The sequence below is a fragment of the Scomber scombrus genome, chromosome 23 (genome assembly GCF_963691925.1).
Source record: "Scomber scombrus chromosome 23, fScoSco1.1, whole genome shotgun sequence".
In the NCBI taxonomy this organism is placed as follows: Eukaryota; Metazoa; Chordata; class Actinopteri; order Scombriformes; family Scombridae; genus Scomber; species Scomber scombrus.
The window spans coordinates 5032175-5053304 of record NC_084992.1 but is presented as its reverse complement, the minus strand read 5'-3'; the positions used below and the strand labels follow the sequence as shown (position 1 = coordinate 5053304).

General features: G+C 41.4%; 1 protein-coding gene across 1 annotated transcript in view; it reads left to right on the top strand.

Annotated features, from left to right (window-relative positions):
- The window catches only part of si:ch211-200p22.4 (phosphatidylinositol-binding clathrin assembly protein), a gene marked incomplete at its 5' end in the record, with an annotated part of 20074 nt that extends 9375 nt beyond the window's left edge, over nucleotides 1–10699 (top strand). Inside the window, 3 exon segments of the mRNA XM_062444958.1 lie at nucleotides 8247–8303; nucleotides 8486–8602; nucleotides 9459–10699. Coding sequence (XP_062300942.1) covers nucleotides 8247–8303; nucleotides 8486–8602; nucleotides 9459–9473 — 189 coding nt within the window.
- Between the last annotated feature and the right edge of the window lie 10431 nt (nucleotides 10700–21130).

Genomic DNA, 21130 nt, shown 5'->3' with positions numbered 1-21130 from the left:
GGAAGAAAGGGAGGAAGGACATTACTTCAGTAATTACGGTAGCCACTTGTTTGGATTTGATTGAGCTACCGTAATTACTGTAGTAATGTCCTTTCTTCCTTCTTTCCTTCCTGTCATCCCTCCTTCCTTCCTTCCATCCTTCCTTCATTACAATTGTTACTTAATCTCACACACACTGTCCTGCTATTCACTCATTCCCCTAAAACTGCAGCTAAAAGTCTAAAAGTAGTTCCTAACTCTTGGAAAAAGCAACATTCGAGAACTACAGTGTTTCCAGCTGTGTCAGGAAATGAAACTATATATTTGTGATCTGTTTTTAGTTTCGGACAAATTGGCCGTAGACATGCAATGAGGAAGTAGGAAAGTACAGAGATGCACGAACACGTTGTTGGTTTTTTGGTGTTTTTATGGGAGATTGCTAGCCTTGTCTTTAAAGCCTGCGCCACGTGCCGACTCACTAAAGAGGTTACGAACATCTATTATATCTGATGGGTTTGTGTCAAAACCGAAAAGAAGATAAACCATTAATTTCTGAGGCTTTTTCTGCACTTAAGGAACCTCGATTCTCAAGAGTAAAACTAAGATATTGAGGAAAGAGAGACAAAGTAGAGTTCTTCCCATTGTGCGAAAAGTGTGTGACTTTAACAAATAGTCCATTTATCAGCAGTGGAAACTCATTCAGAGACTTATTTAGACTTCTACAGGCTAATTTGTTTCAGTCAGACTTACTTTAAATAAGAGTCGCTCCATATAATGATCTCTCTCTGTGCTTCCTCCAGTCTTAAATCTTTGGTTATGAGCATGCACACTTGTAAAAAAAGCTGATTTAGAAACCAGGTATACATTGCAGAGTAATCAGCGTTCTCTAGTAGAAAATCTACCTTGAAGAAAACAGATTACTCTAAAGAGAAAAAACCCAATTTACAGAAACCAGGTCTCTTGTTTGCATCACAGTAAATAAATCAGTAGTGGAAGGAGAGTTATTTAGACTTCTACAGGCTAATTTGTTTCATTTAGACTTAATTTAAATGAGAGTCGCTCCATGTAATGGTTTCTTATTTCATTTGGCTCCTTTTCTGTGCTTCCTCCAGTCTTAAATCGTTGTTTATGAACATGCACACTGATTAGAAACTTATAGGTTATAGGAATGCATAGCAGAGAAATCAGCGTTCTACCTTTAAGAAGCCAGGTTGGTTTAAACCCCAAAAATTACAATAAGCTGACTGTAACCTGGTTTATTTAATCCTCGTGTTGTCCTCGAGTCAAGGAAGAAAGGGAGGAAGAAGGAAGGAAGGAAAGGAGGGAGGAAGAAGGAAGGAAAGGAGGGAGGGAGGAAGAAGGAAGGAAAGGAGGGAGGGAGGAAGGAAGGAAAGGAGGGAGGAAGATGGAAGGAAGGGAGGAAGATGGAAGGAAAGGAGGGAGGGAGGAAGGAAGGAAAGGAGGGAGGAAGATGGAAGGAAGGGAGGAAGATGGAAGGGAGGAAGAAGGAAGGAAAGGAGGAAGGAAAGAAGGACAGGAAGGAGGGAAGAAGGAAGGAAGGAAAGGAGGGAAGAAGGAAGGAAGACAGAAGGAAAGAAGGACAGGAGGGAGGAAGGAAGGGAAGAAGGAAAGGAAAGATGGAAGGGAGGAAGAAGGGAGGAATGGAAAGAAGGAAAGAATGAAGGATGGAGGAAAGAAGGATGGAAGGAGGCAGGGAGAAAAGAAGAGAGGAAGGAAGGAAAGAAGGACAGAGGAAAGAAGTAAGGGAGGAAGGAAAAGGAAGGAAGGAAAGAGAGAGGAAGGACAGACAGAAGGAAGAGAGGAAAGAGAGGAAGGACAGAAGGAAGGAAGGGAAGACGACACGAAGGTTAAGTGCATATAAACTCAATAGCTGCCTTTATCAGACCTTTTTAAAAGTCTCAGGGACAGGGTCAAACAAAAGCATAAATAAAATCCCAATAGAAATTAATTTAGAGGCACAATGCAAAAAATGATGTGGATTGTTCCCTCAGCAAAAATTTAATTAAATGTCTCCACATTGTGCGGTCAGCAGTGAACTGCCTTCAGCAAGACAAGCACAAAAAAATGCATCAGCTTTGGCCATGAAAGAAATAAAGATTACAGAAAATATTTAATAGAACTGCTCATTATTGTTCCCCAAGAGAAAAAGAGAGAGAGAGATAAATATAACATCTCTGACTCAAAAATAACAGCAAACCTAACCTCGTTAAGACATAATGAATAAGTCATAGCAGCAGTAATATACAAGACTTCACAGGTAGCACAGCAGCCAGTAAGAAGGCTGTCAGACACGCACCAAGCATGACAAGTACGGAAAAAAAAGAAAAACACCCACAGATGAGATTGTCGCCAGAAGGGCCAAACGCTGCAAAGGTTTCTCTTAATGTGCCGAATGCCAACCGATTTACAGCGCTCCGTCATCTAAGGTCAGAAATGTGACTCACGGTCGGAGCCTTGCAAGAAGAAGAGAAGAAAAAGTCGCTTCTTCTTTTAAGAGAGGGAGACGGTAAAAGAGAGGCAGCTTAGAAGGAGATTGGGGAAGTATTTATATATAAAGGGAGATGGGATGAAAATGAATATACAGGCATGCTGAGAGGGATAGAAAGAGTGAGAGAATAGTAGAGATGGAGGTTGAGCATTAGAAAGAACAATCACATGAAGGTAAAAGTAGAACATTTGCTAAAAAACTACAGTTTCCACCTCTTTTTTAGGGAATTAAACTATATATATGTGACCTGTTTTTAAGTAGGAACAAACTGTTTCAGGGCTGATAAAGTTAGAAAGTAGAGAGAAAATGGACAAACACATTGTTGGTTTTGGTCTTAGAGTGTTAGAACATCTACTATATTTGACCAGTTTGTGTCAAAACCTTAAAAATGGATGAAAAGAAAGATAAAACAACTAATTTCTGAGGCTTTTCTGTATTTAATTAATCAGGTTTATTGGGGAAAGAACTATGAAATCCAGGAGAATTGGAGGTCTAGCATAAGAAAGAACAATCAGATGAATGTAAAAGTAGAACATTTGCTAAAAAACTACAGTGTCCAGCTCTTTTTAGGGAATTAAACTATATATTTGTGACCTGTTTTTAGTAGGAATGAATTATTTCAGCCGAAATGGAGAGGCACGTTGTTGGTTTTGGTCTTAGAGTGTTAGAACATCTACTATATTTGACCAGTTTCTGTCAAAACCCAAAAGATTGATAAAAAAGAAGATAAACCAACTAAATTTGAGAGGCTTTCTGTATTTAAGTAACCAGGTTCATCAAGAAAAAAACTATGAAATCTAGGAACTTGTGGTTGCTGTAGCAGAGATGGAGGTCGAGCAGAAAGAAAGAACAATCAGATAAATGTAGAGCGGAGAAAGCCCGACAGCGTTGCCGAAAGACAGATGGTCAAAAAGATGGATGGAGGAGGTGTAGCGGTGCATAAATGCCTTCTCTCACCTGCTCTGTTTTTCCTCTCTGAAACGTTGTCATGTTTTTTAAAAAAAAGAGACAAACACATCACACTTCCAAAATGCTAAAAAACCTCCAGTGTGTGTGACTAACTGAGGAGATTTATACATTATCTGACAGCTAAATGCTAATTTCAACTCTTTTTTCCCTTTTTTTTGGGCTTAAATTGGATTCTTTCCTTTTTCCATGTTGGCAGCTGGCTCCGCTCCGCTCTGCTGCAGCAGGGAAAGTCCAAGAGATCAATTTTGATCAATGGTTATGATCAACTTTCACAGGTCTGCTGCCTGCAGGCTGGAATTATAAGCGAATACCTGATCAATCGCATCGATTTAGCTCCTGAGATCAGATCACAGGTTCACCTGACCCAACCTGAAACATTCCCCTCATCTTCCTCTGTTATCGATGAATCTTCCCCTTTTATAAAATCCCCCTGAAGCAAAGCTGTTAAAGGATTTGTTATTTCTGCTTTGGCTTAAATTTCACAAAAATCCCCAACTTTAAAAGACAAGATAAAAGATGGATTAAGATATCAAGATTTCTAGAGAATGACTTGATGATGACATGATTATTAAAATGGTATTTAACAAGTAATACTGACAAATCTATTAACTAACTAATCAAACAGCCTGCGGTGGTCTTTTCATTATGATAATACAGATAGCAATGACGGAAAAAGGTGCAAAGAAACGTAACAAAATCGTCAAGAAACGTGTTGAAATCGTTGGTCGTCAATCCAAAATGTTCAGTCCAGTATCCAGTGATGACTTCGATTCAGAGCTTTGATGACTGAAAACAACCTTTTTTATACATATATATTACTTTTGGGGCTTTTTTTTCCCTTTATTGGACAGGAAACAAGGGGCGAGAGAGAGAAAGTGGTATGATATGCAGCAAAAGTCTCTTGTCGGACTCTAACCAGGGACGTTGCAGGTATATGGCATGTGCTGTAACCACAATGAAGACCAATTTCTCACAATGTGACAGCTGCTACGACCCACGTGCACAAACGAACCAATGAGAATAAATGTGAAATGACTACAGTTGGGTATCGATACTCAATACCCTTTAAAGGTATCGACCGAAATAAATTGATACCAAGTAGTATCAAACCATCTCCCGTCAAACGATACCTGCAATTGATCCTTTTTGCACCCAGAACTAGAAAATATGTCTATTTCTCTGGATTTTCTCACAGCCAATCAACAGCAAGCGTTCTTGTATTAAACCCATCATGTGATTGGTCCACTGCCACAGCATCTACAACCCGTCTGTGGTGGTGATGTCGTGGTGAATCTGAGTTAGCGCGCTTAGCAGTTCAGCAGCCAAGATGCCACCTAAACGCTCTAAAGTGTGTCTACACTACACGCCTGTTACTATGGATACAAGACAGAGACCTAAATGTGTTAATGGGTATTGAATGAAGTACTCAGTTGGTATCAGTATCACTTTAAAGGGACTTGGATTAGCACTGGTATCATTATGTTTTAAACAATAACAAGCCCTAGAAATAACACAGAATGGTGCAAAAATTCACCACAAACACATAAAAATAATAAACTGACTCAGATTGTGACCTAGATTTATTACTATGTATTGAGTCTGCTTTGTCACTCTAAATATAAATAATGAAGTGTAGAGTTTGACTTCCAACATATTCCCACAAACCTAAATCATGACTGTGGCTGTTCTGCATTAGTTTATTGTTTCAGTTCGAGTAACGACCACAAAGCTTGTTTAAAAAAAAAAATACTGAACACACCAAAACCTCACATATTCACATGATTTATAAGTTAAATCATCTAAAAATGCTGGAAGCTACAGTCATACTGCAACGCTGGAAAGCATAAAACATTAAACCAAAACACACAATACATCAATTTGACAAGAATCAAAAGGAATTAAGTTATGTTTCTTTTTTCCTGTTTAACCGCCGAAAGGAGAAACTTTGCTCTGTATGTTTTTAGGAATAAGCAATAAGAGCTTATAACGTATCCAGTCAGAGTTACACAGTGAAACTCTTGTAAGAAACTGAGCCAAAACTATCATTATAAGCTGTAATGCAAACCAACATAAGCCGCCATTTGTTTAAAAGCATTGATTAAAGTGTCATTGCATAAGTGGCAATTAAAGGATAATTAAAGTGTAGTTTTATTTATAAATAAATAAATAACAAAAAGCTAAAAACCTACTATTACATTTCCTTGATTAATGTAATCCATCATTTTACACTAGACTGAAATAGTAATGCACCACACAGCTAATTACTGAGTACTTCTCCCAGCAAATAATATGAAGCTATAACTTCCAGCTGGACACTTTAAACTCTGCTGGAGTTGGAAGTACTTTCACTATCGCTGCAATGATCTATGCGTTTATATACAGTCATTATTTCTACTTTATATTTATTATTGAGGTCATATAGTGGGGTGATGGTGTTGTATTATATGGACTGGTGACGATACCGATACCAGTACAGATACAAGTACACTTAAAGCGATACACCACAGACGGGTTGTAGCTGCTGTGGCAATGAAGTCGCATTAAATCGAAGAACGCTTGCTGTTGATTGGCTGTGAGTGAGTTCGTACAAATAGTCATATTTTTTAGTTCTGGGTGCAAAAAGGATCGATTGCAGGTATCGTTTGACGGGAGATGGTTTGATACTACTTGGTATCAATTCATTTCGGTCGATACCTTAAAGGGTATTGAGTACCGATACCCAACCGTAGTCATTTCACGTCTTATTCTCATTGGTTCATTTGTGCACGTGGATCGTAGTGAGAAATTCTTCTTAATTTTTATTTACGCCGTCAAAAGTTGAGTGGTTACAGCAACATGCAATATACCTGAAACGTCCCTGGTTTGAGTCCGGCAAGAGACTTTTGTTGCATATCATACCACTTTCTCTCTCTCCCCTTGTTTTCTGTCGGCTTCTTTGCCACCAACTGTCCGATAAAAGCAAAAAAAAGCCCCAAAAATAATACATATGTATTAAAATAGGTTGTTATCAGTCATCAAAGCTGGACTGAACATTTTGGATTGCAGGTATCGTTTGACAGGAGATGTTTCGTTACTATTTGGTATTGATTTATTTCAGTCGATACCTTAAATGTATCGAGTACCGATAACCAGGCTGAGTCATTTCACATCTTATTCTGATTGGTTAGTTTGTAGACGTGGGTCATAGCAGCAGTCATATTGTGATAATTGTGGTATTTAATTTTTTGACATTGTCATTTGGTTGTTTTTGGTCGTAAAAGCTTTGAATCGATCATCACTGGACGAATCTCAAAGAGAGATCCGGAAGCAACATTTTGGTTTGATGACCAATGATTTCAACACTTTTTTTTTTGATCGATTTTTGTTTTTTCCTCGTTGCCATCTGTATAATCATAATGAAAAGACCCCTGCAGGCTAGTTTTAGTTCCACGTCCACAAATGAATTGATATTCACACACAAATGCATTTTGAAAGCCCAAAATCAGCATTGTGGATCACGGCATACATCATACACACTTAAACGTTATACATATACGTATATAAGTAAAAGTCAAGAAAAGTGCAATTAGTGTGTGCTTGCATGCATGCATATTTTCTAGCTCTGGGTGCAAAAAGGAACGATGCAGGTATCATTTGACGGGAGACGCTTCAATACTACTTGGTGTCGATTTATTTCAGTCAATACCTTAAATGTGTCAAGTACCGATAACCAGCCCTACCAGTACCCCACCACCACTTCGTACTGCCTCAATAATAAACCTAAAGCAGAATTAACACCTATGGTAGAGCTGTTGCATTGGATGTAATAATGTGGCCGGTGACGGTGTGTATATATATATATGTAAAGGCATGTTAAGAAAAATGCCAGTTTTTGTCTCATTGTCAGTTATAGACGAGCAGCAGCAGCAGCATGTTCCTTCCAGCTGTTTTTAATGAGGTTTTTTCCAATAGTGAAAGCCTGGTGAGCAGACCCGACCTGCAACTCATAACCGCAGCAAATATTGTACATTTTTAATGCAACAGGGGCCAAAAGAAAAAAGAAAAAGTCATGCTCGTCTTCTCTTCTTTGTGGTAACATTTGCGTATGCTAGCAGGTATCCCCCAAACCCCCTTCTGAGAAACTCAGCTTGTTTAAAAAGAAGCAACTCCACAAACTGTGAAATAACTGCAGGCGCTATAACTTCTCTGACATCTGTTAATATTAATACTGGAAGATGTGTTGTAGCATCCATAATGCCTCATCTTCTACTCAGATTTTCCTCGGGGACGTTTCGCTCATAAGATACTGTACAGCGTCAATAAATTACCAATTTGTCCGAGTGGGAATCGGCAGCTTTTTGATGGGGATTGGCGCGGTTGTAAAACAATGGCTACAAATTGCCCGTCACGTCGAATTTAAAGCCCGTTCAGCCGTAGTGAATTTGATTTGTGAAGTAAAGGAGGGCAGCAGAGCTTTAAACACTGTCCTATTGAGCCACCCCACCCCTCTTTTGTAAAGCTGCGGTAATGATTGCTCCCAGTAGGATTACTCTAAGTACCTCTGCTGCATGCGGCGGCATCGTCGTTGTTGTGCTCCTAATGTGCACACAAACACTCTTCCCCAGCATTAGATGTTTTCTCTTTTTGCACGTACAGTACAGTACAGTCCAGTATACAGTGTCTTGCAGATATATTGTCAGAGCTACTTTGTGCTTTTTCTCACTCTGTTGGCAGCGACCTCGGCTTCTTTGCCAGTTTCTCGAAGTTGATTCCTGACTTCTGCTGGGTTTTTTTTCTTCTTCCTCTGCAGGCTCCAGCTCCCATGGCTTTCCCCATGACCACACCGCAAGTGCCTGTGTATGGAATGGTGAGTCAAACCCCGAAATACAGCGCAGTACATAGGTGCAGAATATTACAGAAGTGCACATAAATTAAGTTTATAGTTTTTCTGCCTCCTTTGGATGTCGGCTTCTTCTTTACGTGGCTTTTCCTCACTTGGTTTTTCCTTCTTGTTCTGTTTCTTCATGTCCCCCCCCCCCCTTTTTTTAGGTCCCTCCCCAGATGGGTCAGATGGGTGGGGTACCAGTGATGGCTCCTCAGCCAATGATGTACAACCAGCCTGTTCTCAGACCCACTAACCCCTTCGCACCCATGCCCGGAGCCCAGGTGAGACACACTTTTTAAAATTAAATATCCTTTATTTCAACATTTATACACAGAAAAAACATTATACATCTTTGTAAGTACTAATAATGTTATAGAATGTCTCTAAAAAAGTAATGTGTTTTCTTTTTCACTCAATAATAAACATAAAGCAGAATTATCACATTTTTGATAGTGTTGACAAAAAATGAAAATGTATAAATTTCATAAATGTAGAATTTAAGATAGAGCTGTTGTATTGGATTACATTGGTTTGCATATATATATTTAAATATGTAGTAACCATGCATGTAAATATATAATATTCAGAAGGAAAAAAAACTGAATATTAGAGAAAAAACAGTTATTCAAAAACGTGTATTAACACTGACTTTAGTTGAGACCAACAAGTAATATAATGTGATTTGGCAAAGTGAAATCGTGCTGTAGATATCCCAATAAGAAGATAACCAATAGTATGTAATTTGTGTTTTATGTTTTGACTGCGAGCCGTAATCAGGGACAGATTTTTGTCTAATTTGTTGCATCGTGTAATACTGCAGCCAGCCACCAGGGGGCAATATAGATGTTTTGGCTTCACTTTAGGGAAGTTGTCATGACGTCCATATTTATATACAGTCAAAGGTTACAACCAAAGATGGATTTACATTATTGCAGCTGCAAGTTTATACCAAAAATAGAAAGAGCGTTGATAAGAACGATAAATAATAAGTTAGTACACGAGCAATAAAACAATAGTAGTAAAAAATATAGTCTGTTTTTAACACACTTTTGTTCCAAAGCTCCAAAGTGGCTTTCATTAAATTGGTAGAATGACAATAAAAACATTTTCTCTTCTTTCTTTCTCCGCTCTGTTCAGATGCAGTTTATGTAATCCAGTCAGGGGGGGAAGCAGAGTGCCAAAAGCGACAAACAAACAAACAAACAGAAGAAGAAGAAAAACACACAAGAGGACGATCACACGGACGGAGGAATGATTTTATCAAGTTAAAACGACTTAAGAGACAGACAGACGACAAGATAACCAACCCACACCAAAAAAAAAACAACAAGATGGAAAGATGAGGAGAAGATGACCCTAACAGAGGACGGAGGGAGGGAGGGATGGATGAATGGATGGATGGATGGAGGGGAGATGTGGTCCTGCCTGGTTGTCGTCTGAAACAACTCCTTGCAAACGTGCATGATTGTGTGTATGTATGTGTGTGTGTGTGTGTGTGTGTGATGCTACTTTCTGTTATATTTCAGTTTTTAAAATCCAATCGATGGAGTGATGTTCAATGAGATGGAATAAGGACGAGAGAGAATGTTGGAGAGAAAGATGGAGAGAAGCAGGAAGGGAATGGAGGAAATCCTACCTCTGGTTTTTGCAGTCAGACTGTATCTACAGTATATCTGACTGCTGTGAGAGTCTCAGCTGCAAGAATTAGCTTTATTTCATACTGGTGCTATTTTGTCTCCTCTGGGCTACTGTGCGCCTGAAACGGCAACTTGGGAGCACTTAGTAGAGGACAAGAGTTTGTTCAGTGTGTGTGTGTGTGTGGGGGGGTTTCAGGTGTGTGTGTGTGTGTGTGTGTGTGTTTATGTTTGTGTGCAGTTATTTCAGACAACACCTTCGCAAACCGACCCTCCTCTCCATCCCCCCCCTTCCCTTATTCGCCGTCCACATCCACACAACTGTCCAATCAGTGAGAGATTTAGAGGCGAATCCTCTCTCCGAGTGTGTGTGTTTCCTGTAGTTTCTTCCGCTCTGTTTGGGGGAGGTGGGGTAATATCTTTGTAATTTTTTTTCAATCTGTTCTCCTTCTTGCAACCTCTCCTGTGAATGTCCTGAATATATCGGGGCTTTTTTGTTGTACAGCGATTTTGTTTGAAACCATTTGTTGATAGTAGTTGAGCGTTTTGTTGTTTATTGGAGTTTTTAAAAAAGCTCAAATCTTTTGCTCATACTGCGTTCATTTCTCCTCTTAAAGATACAGATACACACAGATACATACAGGGGGTTAGTGTCCATGCGGGCCCCAAAAGGGTTAAATTTGGGCTGCAAATATGGGTCCCATGTGGGTTTGTCCAGAGTTTCCATGATGGCCCCATCTGCCCATATGGTCAAACATATGGGATCAGGATGGACCTTAAATGGGGCCCATTTAGCCAACCCACATGGGCTTCACATGTTGGGGCCCATACTATTTGCCGTGTTTATGCCCATGCCTGCTTAGCCCACTTTACATCCCTTATGGGGCTCATACAGTCAGCCAACATGGGCTTCACATGTGGGCCCCGAACAATTTGCCCAGACCTCTCAGTACCCACATAGCCTCCATTTAACCCATGTTGGGCCCACATGGACATGCTAGCACGGTGCAGATGCGTCTAAACTGTCTTTACAACATATTAAAATATTTGTCTTGAGGCTCGGTCACACCAGAAAGGAGTCAGAACATAAATCATGAGCATCTACATGCTACATCATATCAGCTCTCCCAAGCTCCTTTCTACTTTTCCCCGTGGCATTTTGTTCTCCGGATTGTACATAATTTAATAGAATGAAGAGTTACTGAAGTGGGAAAAGAGTCTTGAGCTAATCTTGTTAGTTAGGAAGCTTGTTAGTTTTGCACAATAAGGAATTACTGTATTTCTACCATCAACTCCTGTTTCATAAATGTCTCCAGCAGAGGTTTTGGAGTCCCGTGTCCAGACTTGCTTGCTACTAGTTAATGGCACACATTAGATAGCAAAAGTTGAACTTGATGTAAGAAAGTTTAGCATGGATTTACCTCCATGTGGGAGTTAATCTACTGATCACAGTGATTCCAACAGAAGTCAACAAAGTCCAGTGTTTTTAAAGTGCTGGTGTGACCTGATCTTGACAGTTTTTGCTGCTTTAACTCTCAGCAGAGTCTAAAACGACAGATGTGTTAGTTCGTCAATGCTAAAGAGACAACAGGGTGTTCGTTAGCATACATCGTCTGTTAGCTTCTTGTTAGCGCCTGGGTTGACCTGTGTGTATCTGTTCTTTTTTGTCTTCATCGGCTCACCGACCAGATTCAAAAAAAGGTTTCTAAAAGGAGCTTTTTTCATTCGGAACAAGCTTTTGGCAGATCTACATTTATGTGCCAATGATTGATGACAGCAGCACTGAGTCAGTGAGTTAAACGTTACTGAATCAAATTAATTTTAAATTGCACTGAGTCAAAGTTGAGTGGCTTTAAGTGCGACTCTTGCCAGACGACACTGACCTTTTTTGGCATCAATCTCGCTCTGTGGTTCCAGGAAATTTTTAAGGGATCGAATTTGGACTTTTTGTAAGACGTCATGGCCGTTCCTCAGCCAAAGCATCCATCGCCATGATTTTTGACTGTTGGTATATTTTTGTTGGGTCATCGTACGTTTTCGTGAGTGTTGTGTGTATGTTTTCCATTGAGGGCTATTTCTGAGGGTCGAAGTGTGTCAAATTTTGAGCCAAATTTGAGCCAGCGAGTTTGACACGACACATGCTTGTTTTTTGTGTTTGTAAAATCGAATTTTGTTGCAAAATGCACATGCAAGAATTTTGCACTGAAGTGACTATCCTGCCGTAGCGGATCTGTCGCCAGTTTTCTCTGGTGTGAAAGTTGGAGTAAAAAAAAAAAAGGAGATTTGAAAGTTTGTAGAGATAGTTTGGGGTTTTACGAGAATAAGTTTTGTCTAATCTACCAGTCACTTTTGGCGGGTAACTAAAATTTATTTTCCTGCCATTCTAACAAAGAACTTGAATCTTTTTGTAATCCCGTCCCACCCCACATCGGTCCCAATCCAGCGTCTACATCCCAACCATCAGTAATAGTCCAGTTGTATCGCATCCATCGCCCACTCTGCTGTGAAATCTCTAGACTCTTTGCTTCGGTCTCTCAAATCTGTCTAGTCGGTCTTTCTCTAGAATGCTTTTTTAGCCTGCTTCGTCACTGTTTGGTATGTGTAGATATGTTTAAAAAATAACAAAAAAGAAAAAAAAATAGTAATGATAACCAGTTTCTGTCTAGATTGTCTGCTCACACCCATCACTGTTGGATAAGTATTGCTGTTAGGCGCTTCCTGTTGCGGTCTTGTGTTAGCTTTAGATTCTCTTCATCGTATCTGCCTCTTCATAGAAAAACCTCCCGCTGTAGGTCCCCCCCCCTCGTCCAATCCGCTGCCAGTGTCTATTAACTATAGCTCTATTATCTCTCTTGGTGTGTCTGTCTTTTAGCTGTTAACCTTTCGGAGGCTCTCAGGCTTTTGTGGTTCGCTTTTCTCTAGCTTTTAGTGCGCACTTTCTCCTTCGACGTTAGCATCGCTCCGGTGTCGGTGTAGATAAGGTCCTCGTCTTTTTTTTCCTTTTCCCTTCCCTACCACGTCTCGACAACATCGACCATCTCCGCCTCTTGTAAATGATGTCAGCAGCCCACGATCGGCCTCTGATTGGACCGTTGAAGCTAGACGGCGATTCGCACACGTCGATATCCAGGTCGGAGAGACTATATAGCACTAGCCACTTTGGCATGATCCACCAGCCGTTGTGCAGGGGTACATCTCAGTGTAATTTAAAAAAATCTGAATGGTTGGAGAGTTGTGGCAATTTCTAGTATTGGTACAGTTGAACAAAGCTCGAAGCTAGAAAGGAAATGTTTGATTTAATTCTTTGGTTTTCGTGCCAAATCTTCTCCGAAAGAAGTTTGTTCATGGAGTTCAAAATCTCTCTTCTCTCCAAGGTTTTAAACAAAGGTACCTTTCTTTTTTTCCCCCTTTTGGCTTCGAGCTTGAACAATCATAAAACTATTATCTTAATGGATCTTTGTGCTTTTTTTGGCACTAAAGTAACTTCTATTAATGGTTCTTTATTTTCTGGGATTTACTTTCTCCTAATCTGGTGTGATAAATTTTGCACTTCGGAAAAAGAGAGGTTGATCCAGAATCAGGTCATCACCACCCTTGGATCTGTAAAATAAAGATAAAGACCTGTTAGTTGGGTAATAAACTCCTCAGAATACAGCAACAGTTAAATAAGTGCCAGGATTTTCATTATATTCTTAATGAAGGTGAAATCAAATGGTATAAAAGCTGTTTATCCAGTGAACACAGCTCTGAAATCTGTCCTTTACCTTTCCACCCATTGTTCTTTTTTTTATAATGAGACTTCTCTGCATGGAACCCCAGTCCTGCTTGTTGCTATGAGGTTTTTCTTTGTCCGTGTGTCTCAAGTGGTTTTCGAAATGGTGAAATGTTTCGGTGGGGGTTATAAGGGAGGGAGAGACTTACTGTGGCTTTTGAGCCTCATAAACGTCTTCTCGGCGTCGATTTTTAACTGCCAGTGATTATTATTGTTATTACAGCTTTATCATGTAAATCGTTTTGATTACTCGTTACGATATTCATTCGAAGGGGGGGAAGGGCGGTTTTGGCCGAGCATGCGGGGGGGCGCTCTTTCTTCCTCAAAGTCAGAGTGTTTTTTTTCTCTCCAGTACAACCACTGTTTTCTGATGTTGGCCATTTGGGCACTCTCGTAACATTTTTTTCTCGCCCAAATTGTCGGATCAGACCAGGCGACCTCGTGGCTACGTTACCAAGGTTCTCTCAACTTTTTTTTTTTTTTTACAAGCTGCTACCACCATTCTCTGCGTCGTTGTAGCATGAATATCGGTGGAGATGGATAAACCTTGATGTCATATACAAATTACTGTCCTCTGCTAAGGCGCCAAGTGTATCAGTCGTATATCGGAGAGAAGACTCCTCTCTCTCTCTCCCTCTGTCCAGCCATCTCCCTCTCTTTCCGGGAATCGGCGAGTGCATGGTTGTACCGTTGTCGATGTTTGTTGTACCCCTTCCTCTCAAAAATAGCATGATATGACAGTGATGATGGTGATGGTGATGATGATGATAAACTCTCTCTCCTCTCTTGTTGTCTTTGGGTTTTTTTAAAAATAAAACGCGTCGTCTGTCAGGCAACCCAGACGAGGTGAAGAGAGGGCGAGATGGATCAGACGTTCTTGACCCAATCATTTGCCGTCCACGACAGCAGGGTTCATTACTTCGTCGGACTGAATCCGACAGCTGTTTGAGCTGTCGATAAACGAGCCACTGTAGCAAAACAGAGCGCCAAATTATAATTTTTTTGTGTGCGTGTGTTTGAGTGTGTGTTACTTTTTTCCCCCCAAAGATGTCACATTTGTTACTTGGAGCACACACGGCCCCCTCAAATAGTCAAACCTGTGCTTTGGATTCTCCATTGTGTGTTTTGGCGCCATCTGCAGGCCGCTGTGTGCATTGTTGCAGCCGTAGCGGCGTTAAAGAAGTTACAAAAAAAGGAAAAACCTCCACGAAACGAAATGAAATCAATGAAAACCGAAGAGAGAGGCTGTTTTAATTAACAGATAAATTTCCCTCTTTTTTTTGTTGTTTTTTTTGTCAGTGAGTCGGTGTGCGTTGAATTAAAACGATCTCTTGTGCACGTTCTGTTTTTTCTACATCTGTGTTTTTTGGTAAGAACCCTCGGATTGCTGCCTCACTATTCTGTATATAGAGAATACACACATTCACACTCACAACAACACACAGAGCTTAAATACATACTCTCATAATCCGCAACTGCATTATGTTCATTTACTCTTATTTTTTTTGTTGTTGTTTTGTTGTTTTTTCTGAACATGAAAGATATTAGCGTTATTACAGCAGTATATAGGTATTATTACTACTCAGCGGGGGCGGGTTTAACAGACAGACGATGCAGATTTCGAGGGCTGCAGACCTTCCCCGTACATCAGGATCAGCCATGAATTTCTCAATGATGCCAAATGTTTTTTGAGCAGAGTACACCTTTTAAATCTGTCTCTCTCTCTCTCTCTCTTTTCTCTTCTCTGTCTCCTCCCCCCACCCCCCCCCTCTCATCTCTTTGTACATTTTTTCTATTTATTTAAAGCAGAAATATATGGATTGTATCGAGCATGGAAAGGCTAACAAATGTTACAGTTGAAAAACGAAAATCACAGGCTTTTATTTTACAGCAGTATATTTGTTTATTGTAGGGATTTGTTTTTTCTCTTTCTTTTTCTTTCTTTTTTTTTTGTTGGGTTTTTTTTTTTGGAAATAAAAAGTCATTTTCCATTCCTAAAGTTTGTCTGTTTTTCTTGTATTTTCTTTAAGACTGTTGCCTTAAAATTATCAGATGATAAAAAAATTCAAGTCCTTGAAATGTCAAACAGCGTATCCTCCGATTCCTAGTTGCATCGCTGCAGGGTTAGGGTTAGGGTTAGGGTTTTCTTTAATTCTAATGAGATCTCAACCCATGTTTTAACTTTTATATTTAACTGTAACTCTCCAGGTACTTTTTGACATTGTTTATCCTGCAAAGAGTAACACCTATCAGCCTGGCTGCATGTTAAATGTATTGCTCAGCGGAGTGTTGATGGTTATTACTAAGAGAGCGTTTTACTTAACCCTCCTGTTTTCCTCGAGTCAAGGAAGGAAGGGAAGAAGAAGGAAGGAAGGAAAGGAGGAGGGAAGGGAGAAAGAAGGAAGGAAGGGAGGAAAAGGAAGGAAAGGAGGAGGGAAGGGAGGAGGAAGGAAGGAAGGAAGGAAGGAAAGGAGGAGGGAAGGGAGGAAAGGAGGGAAGGAAGGAAAGGAGGAGAGGAGGGAAGGGAGGAAAGAAGGAAGGGTGGAGGAAAGAAAGAGAGAAGGAAGGACGGTAGGAAGGAAGGAGGGAAGGAAAGAAGGAGGAAGGGAGGAAAGAGAGAGGAAGGAACGAAAGAGAGAAGGAGGGAGGGAGGACAGACGGAAGGAAGGGAGGGAGGAAGGAAAGAAGGAGCCAGGGAGGGAGAAAGGAAAAGAGGAAGGAAGGAAAGAAGGTAGGGGGAGGAAAGAAAGAGAAGGAGGGAGGGAAGGAAAGAAGAAAGGGAGGAAAGAGAGAGGAAGGAAAGAAAGACAGAAGGAGGGAGGGAGGAAGGACAGATGGAAGGAAGGAAGGGAGGAAAGAAGGAACAGTCAAAACAGACGGGGGTCAATTTGACCCGGGAGGACGACAGGAGGGTTAAAGCACTTTCCATGTCCATTCTCTCTCCTTAAAACCTTTCTCACAGCAGACACGATGACTCGTCATAGCAGGAAAATCACAGGTCTTCTAATGACGATGATTAACGAGTCCCAGTGAAACAGCATGAGTGTAGCTAATGGATTTCAGCCGTCATACGTTTATTATTATTATCTAAGGACTAAAGAGCTTTTGCGTCTGTCATAACAACATTTCTTCTGAGAAAGGCTTAAAATTAGTGGATTCATTCTCCGGCCTGCAATACTCAAAATATACAGTTTTAATGCAGATTTTTTTTTAAAGGTGATGTGTGTAGTATTTTTTAAACAACCTGAATATTTGATCCATGTAAACAAAAATATTGCAGTAAGACTTACCGGCACATAAGTCAAAACACCCACATACATTTACTACGTCAGCACGAATGCCGGTAGCATCTGCGTGTCCATTTATAGTAAAATATTTCATTTATTCCAGCGTTGACTCACATCAGCTCTCATAAAAAAAGCAGCAATTTAATCACATTTACTCTATGAATCAGCATACTGAACTTTGACTACATGTGTCATCAAATATGTGTGTTAGTTACACTTTAATTAGTTCCTGGTCTTTTACGATACTGCATTTTCCTACCATGGTTTGGCCTTTGGTGGCAAAATTTGCTGTCCTGATTTACACCACAAAACAGGAGAAGAGCTAAAATGTCCTAATTAAGAGTGAAATAAAATCACTTTAAGCATGTTTATCTACATGTAATGACGTGTCTTGATATGTTCCTTCTTTCCTTCCTTCCTTCCTTCTTCCCTCCCTCCCTTCCTCCCTCCCTCCCTCTCCATCCCTCCTTCTTTCCTTCCTCCCTCCCTTCTCTCCTTACTTCCTTCCTCTTTTCATCCTTACTCTTTTCCTCCCTCCCTCCTTCCTTACTCCTTTCCTTCCTTCCTCCCTTCCTTCCTTCCTCCCTCCCTTCTCTCCTTCCTTCCTTCCTTCCTTCCTTCCTTCCTCTTTTCCTCCTTATTCCTTTCCTCCCTCCCTCCTTCCTTACTCCTTTCCTTCCTTCCTTCCTCCCTCCATTCCTCCCTCTCTCCCTCCCTCCTTCTTTCCTTCCTCCCTCCCTTCTCTCCTTCTCTCCTTCCTTCCTCTTTTCCTCCTTACTCATTTCCTCTTACTCCTTACCTTCCATCCTTCCTCCCTCCCTTCCTTCCTTCCTTCCTCCCTCCCTTCTCTCCTTCCTTCCTTCCTCTTTTCCTCCTTACTCCTTTCCTCCCTCCCTCCTTTTCCTTACTCCTTTCCCTTCCTTCCTTCCCTTCTTACTCCTTTTCCTTCCTTCCTTCCTTCCTTCCTTTGTCTCCTTACTTCCTTCCTCTTTCCCTCCTTATTCCTTTCCTTCCTCCCTTCCTTCCTCCTTCCCTCCTTACTCCTTTCCCTCCTTTTCTTCCTCCTTCCTTCTCTCCTTATTTCCTTCCTCTTTCCCTCCTTACTCCTTTCCTTCCTCCTCCCTCCTTACTCCTTCCTTCCTTCCTCCCTTCCTTCTCTCCTTACTCCTTTCCTTCCTTCCTTCCCTTCCTTACTCCTTTCAGTTCGTCCCTCCCTCCCTCCTTACTCCTTTCTTTTCCTTCCTTCCTTCCTTCTCTCCTTCCTTCCTTCCTCTTTTCCTCCTTACTCATTTCCCCCCCCTCCTTACTCCTTTCCTTCCTTCCTCCCTCCCTTCCTTCCTTCCTCCCTCCCTTCTGTCCTTCTTACCTTCCTCTTTCCTCCTTACTCCTTTCCTTCCTCTTCCTCCTTACTCCTTTCCTCCCTCCCTCCTTCCTTACTCCTTTCCTTCTTTCCTTCCTTCCTTCCTTCCTCCCTCCATTCCTCCCTCTCTCCCTCCCACCTTCTTTCCTTCCTCCCTCCCTTCTCACCTTCCTTCCTTCCTCTTTTCCCTCCTTACTCATTTCCTCCCCCCCTCCTTACTCCTTTCCTTCCTCCCTCCCTTCTTTCCTTCCTCCTTCCCTCCTTCCCTTCCTTCCTTATTTCCTTCCTTCTCTCCTTACTTCCTTACTCCTTCCTCTTTCCCTCTTTACTCCTTTCCTTCCTTCCTTCCTTACTCCTTTCCTTCCTTCCTTCCTTACTCCTTTCCTTCCTTCCTTATTTCCTTCCTCCCTCCCTTCTCTCCTTACTTCCATAGTTCATTTCTCTTTTCCTCTCTTACTCCTTTCCTCCCTCCCTCCTTTCTTACTCCTTTCCTTCCTTCCTCCCTCCCTTCTTTCCTTCCTTCCTCCCTCCTTACTCCTTCCCTTCCTTCCTTCTTTCCTTCCTCCCTCCCTCCTCTCCTTATTTCCTTCCTCTTTTCCTCCTTACTCCTTTCCTCCCTCCCTCCCTCCCTTCCTTACTCCTTTCCTTCCTTCCTTCCTTCCTTCCTTCCTTCCTTCCTTCCTTCCTCCCTCCTTACTCCTTCCCTTCCTTCCTTCTTTCTTTCCTCCCTCCCTTCTTTCCTTACTCCCTTCCTCTTTTCCTCCTTACTCTTTTCCTCCCTCCCTCCTTCCTTACTCCTTTCCTTCTTTCCTTCCTTCTTTCCTTTCTTCCTCCCTCCATCTCTCCTTTCCTTCCTCCCCTCCCTTCTCTCCTTACTCCTTCCCTTCCTTCCTTCTTTCCTCCCTCCCTCCCTTCTCTCCTTACTTCCTTCCCTCTTTTCCTCCTTACTCCTTTCCTCCCCCCTCCATCCTCCTTTCCTTCCTTTCTTCTTCCTAAGTCCTGTTCAAACTGTTGACATATTAACAATCAAAAAGCTGTCTGAGAGCATTTCCCACTACGTAATGATGTTTGTTTCTCAAACTGCAGCACTCTGAACTTACGTAACTTCCTTCCTTCCTTCCTTGCTTCCTCCTTTCCTTCCTTCCTTCTCTCCTTACTTCCTTCCTCTTTCCTCCTACTCATTTCCTCCCCCCCTCCTTACTCCTTTCCTTCCTTCCTTCCTTCCTCCCTTCCTTCTCTCCTTACTTCCTTCCTCTTTTCCTCCTTACTCCTTTCCTCCCTCCCTCCTTCTTTCCTTCCTCCCTCCCTTCCTCCTTACTTCCTTCCTCTTTTCCTCCTTACTCCTTTCCTCCCTCCCTACTTCCTTACTCCTTTCCTTCCTTCCTTTCTTCCTCCCTCCTTCTTTCCTTCCTCCTTACTCCTTCCCTTCCTTCCTTATTTCCTTCCTCCCTCCCTTACTTCCTTTCTCTTTTCCCTCCTTACTCCTTTCCTCCCTCCCTCCTTCCTTACTCCTCTTTCCTTCTTTCCTTCTCTTCTTTCCTTTCTTCCTCCCTCCCATCTCTCCCTTCCTTCCTCCCTCCTCTTCTCTCCTTCCTTCCTTCCTCTTTTCCTCCTTACTCCTTTCCTCCCCTCCCTCCTTCCTTACTCCTTTCCTTCCTTTCTTCTTCCCTAAGTCCTGTTCAAACTGTTGACATATTAACAATCAAAAAGCTGTCTGAGAGCATTTCCCACTACAGTACGTAATGATGTTTATTTCTCAGACTGCAGCACTCTGAACTTACGTAACACCTTTAGTCTGTATTCCCTCTATAATGATGGGAAAACTTGTTGCTGCTTCACCAAAAACTTTAACGTGCAATTACATCTCATTTCCAGTGAGGTAGTTACTGTTTTTCCTGTGTTTTGTGTTTCACCCTGTAGGCGACACAAACACCTGCGTTATATCCCCGCTTGTTTTGACACGCTGACCTAAAACAGCCCCGGTGTGATGAGTCCCTCTGTTATTGTCTGTTATTACAGCGACTTTAATGCTCACCACACTGAGAGGATTTAAAAGCCGGTTCCCACCTCCTGACTCCCACTGAGCTCATGATAATGAAAAAACCATGTTGCGCAATCACATCAAGGGGCTTTCACAGATATATGCCCAGAGGGGGGTGATGGTGATGATGGTTGTATTTCAGGGGGTTTTGTGGTCTTTCGGTAAAGAATATATCACTCAAAATGTTCTGCACCTGACAAACAGCAGTGTTTTATCTTTAGTGAATAATTTATTGTCGTACCACCTGCAGTCGATGGCAATTTGTCTGTGTGTGAGTCCAGGATCAAAGAGATTTTGGCACAAAAATATATCAACCAAACCTTTAAAAAAAAAAAAAACCTTTTTAGTAGTTTAACCTGCTGATAAACACATTGAGTTTGGCAGTTTGTGAAATATAAGTTTAACTCCAGCCTGCTACTATAAAAAAGCGACAGCATATCGACTCCTTGTAGCAGCCAACAATGGAGGGGGAGAACGAAGGAAAGGGAGGAAGGAAAGAGGAAGGAAGGAAGGAAAGAAGGAACAGTCAAAAGAGATGGGGTCAATTTGACCCGGGAGGACGACAGGAGGGTTAATTAACTTGTTATCCAGATTTTTTAGATTTTAGTCAAGTCAAAATCCTTAAGATAACACTTTCAAATATCCATTAAGTTAAAGAAGCGATATTGAAAATCAGGAATGAAAGAAGGAAGGAAGGAAGAAAGGAAGAAAGGGA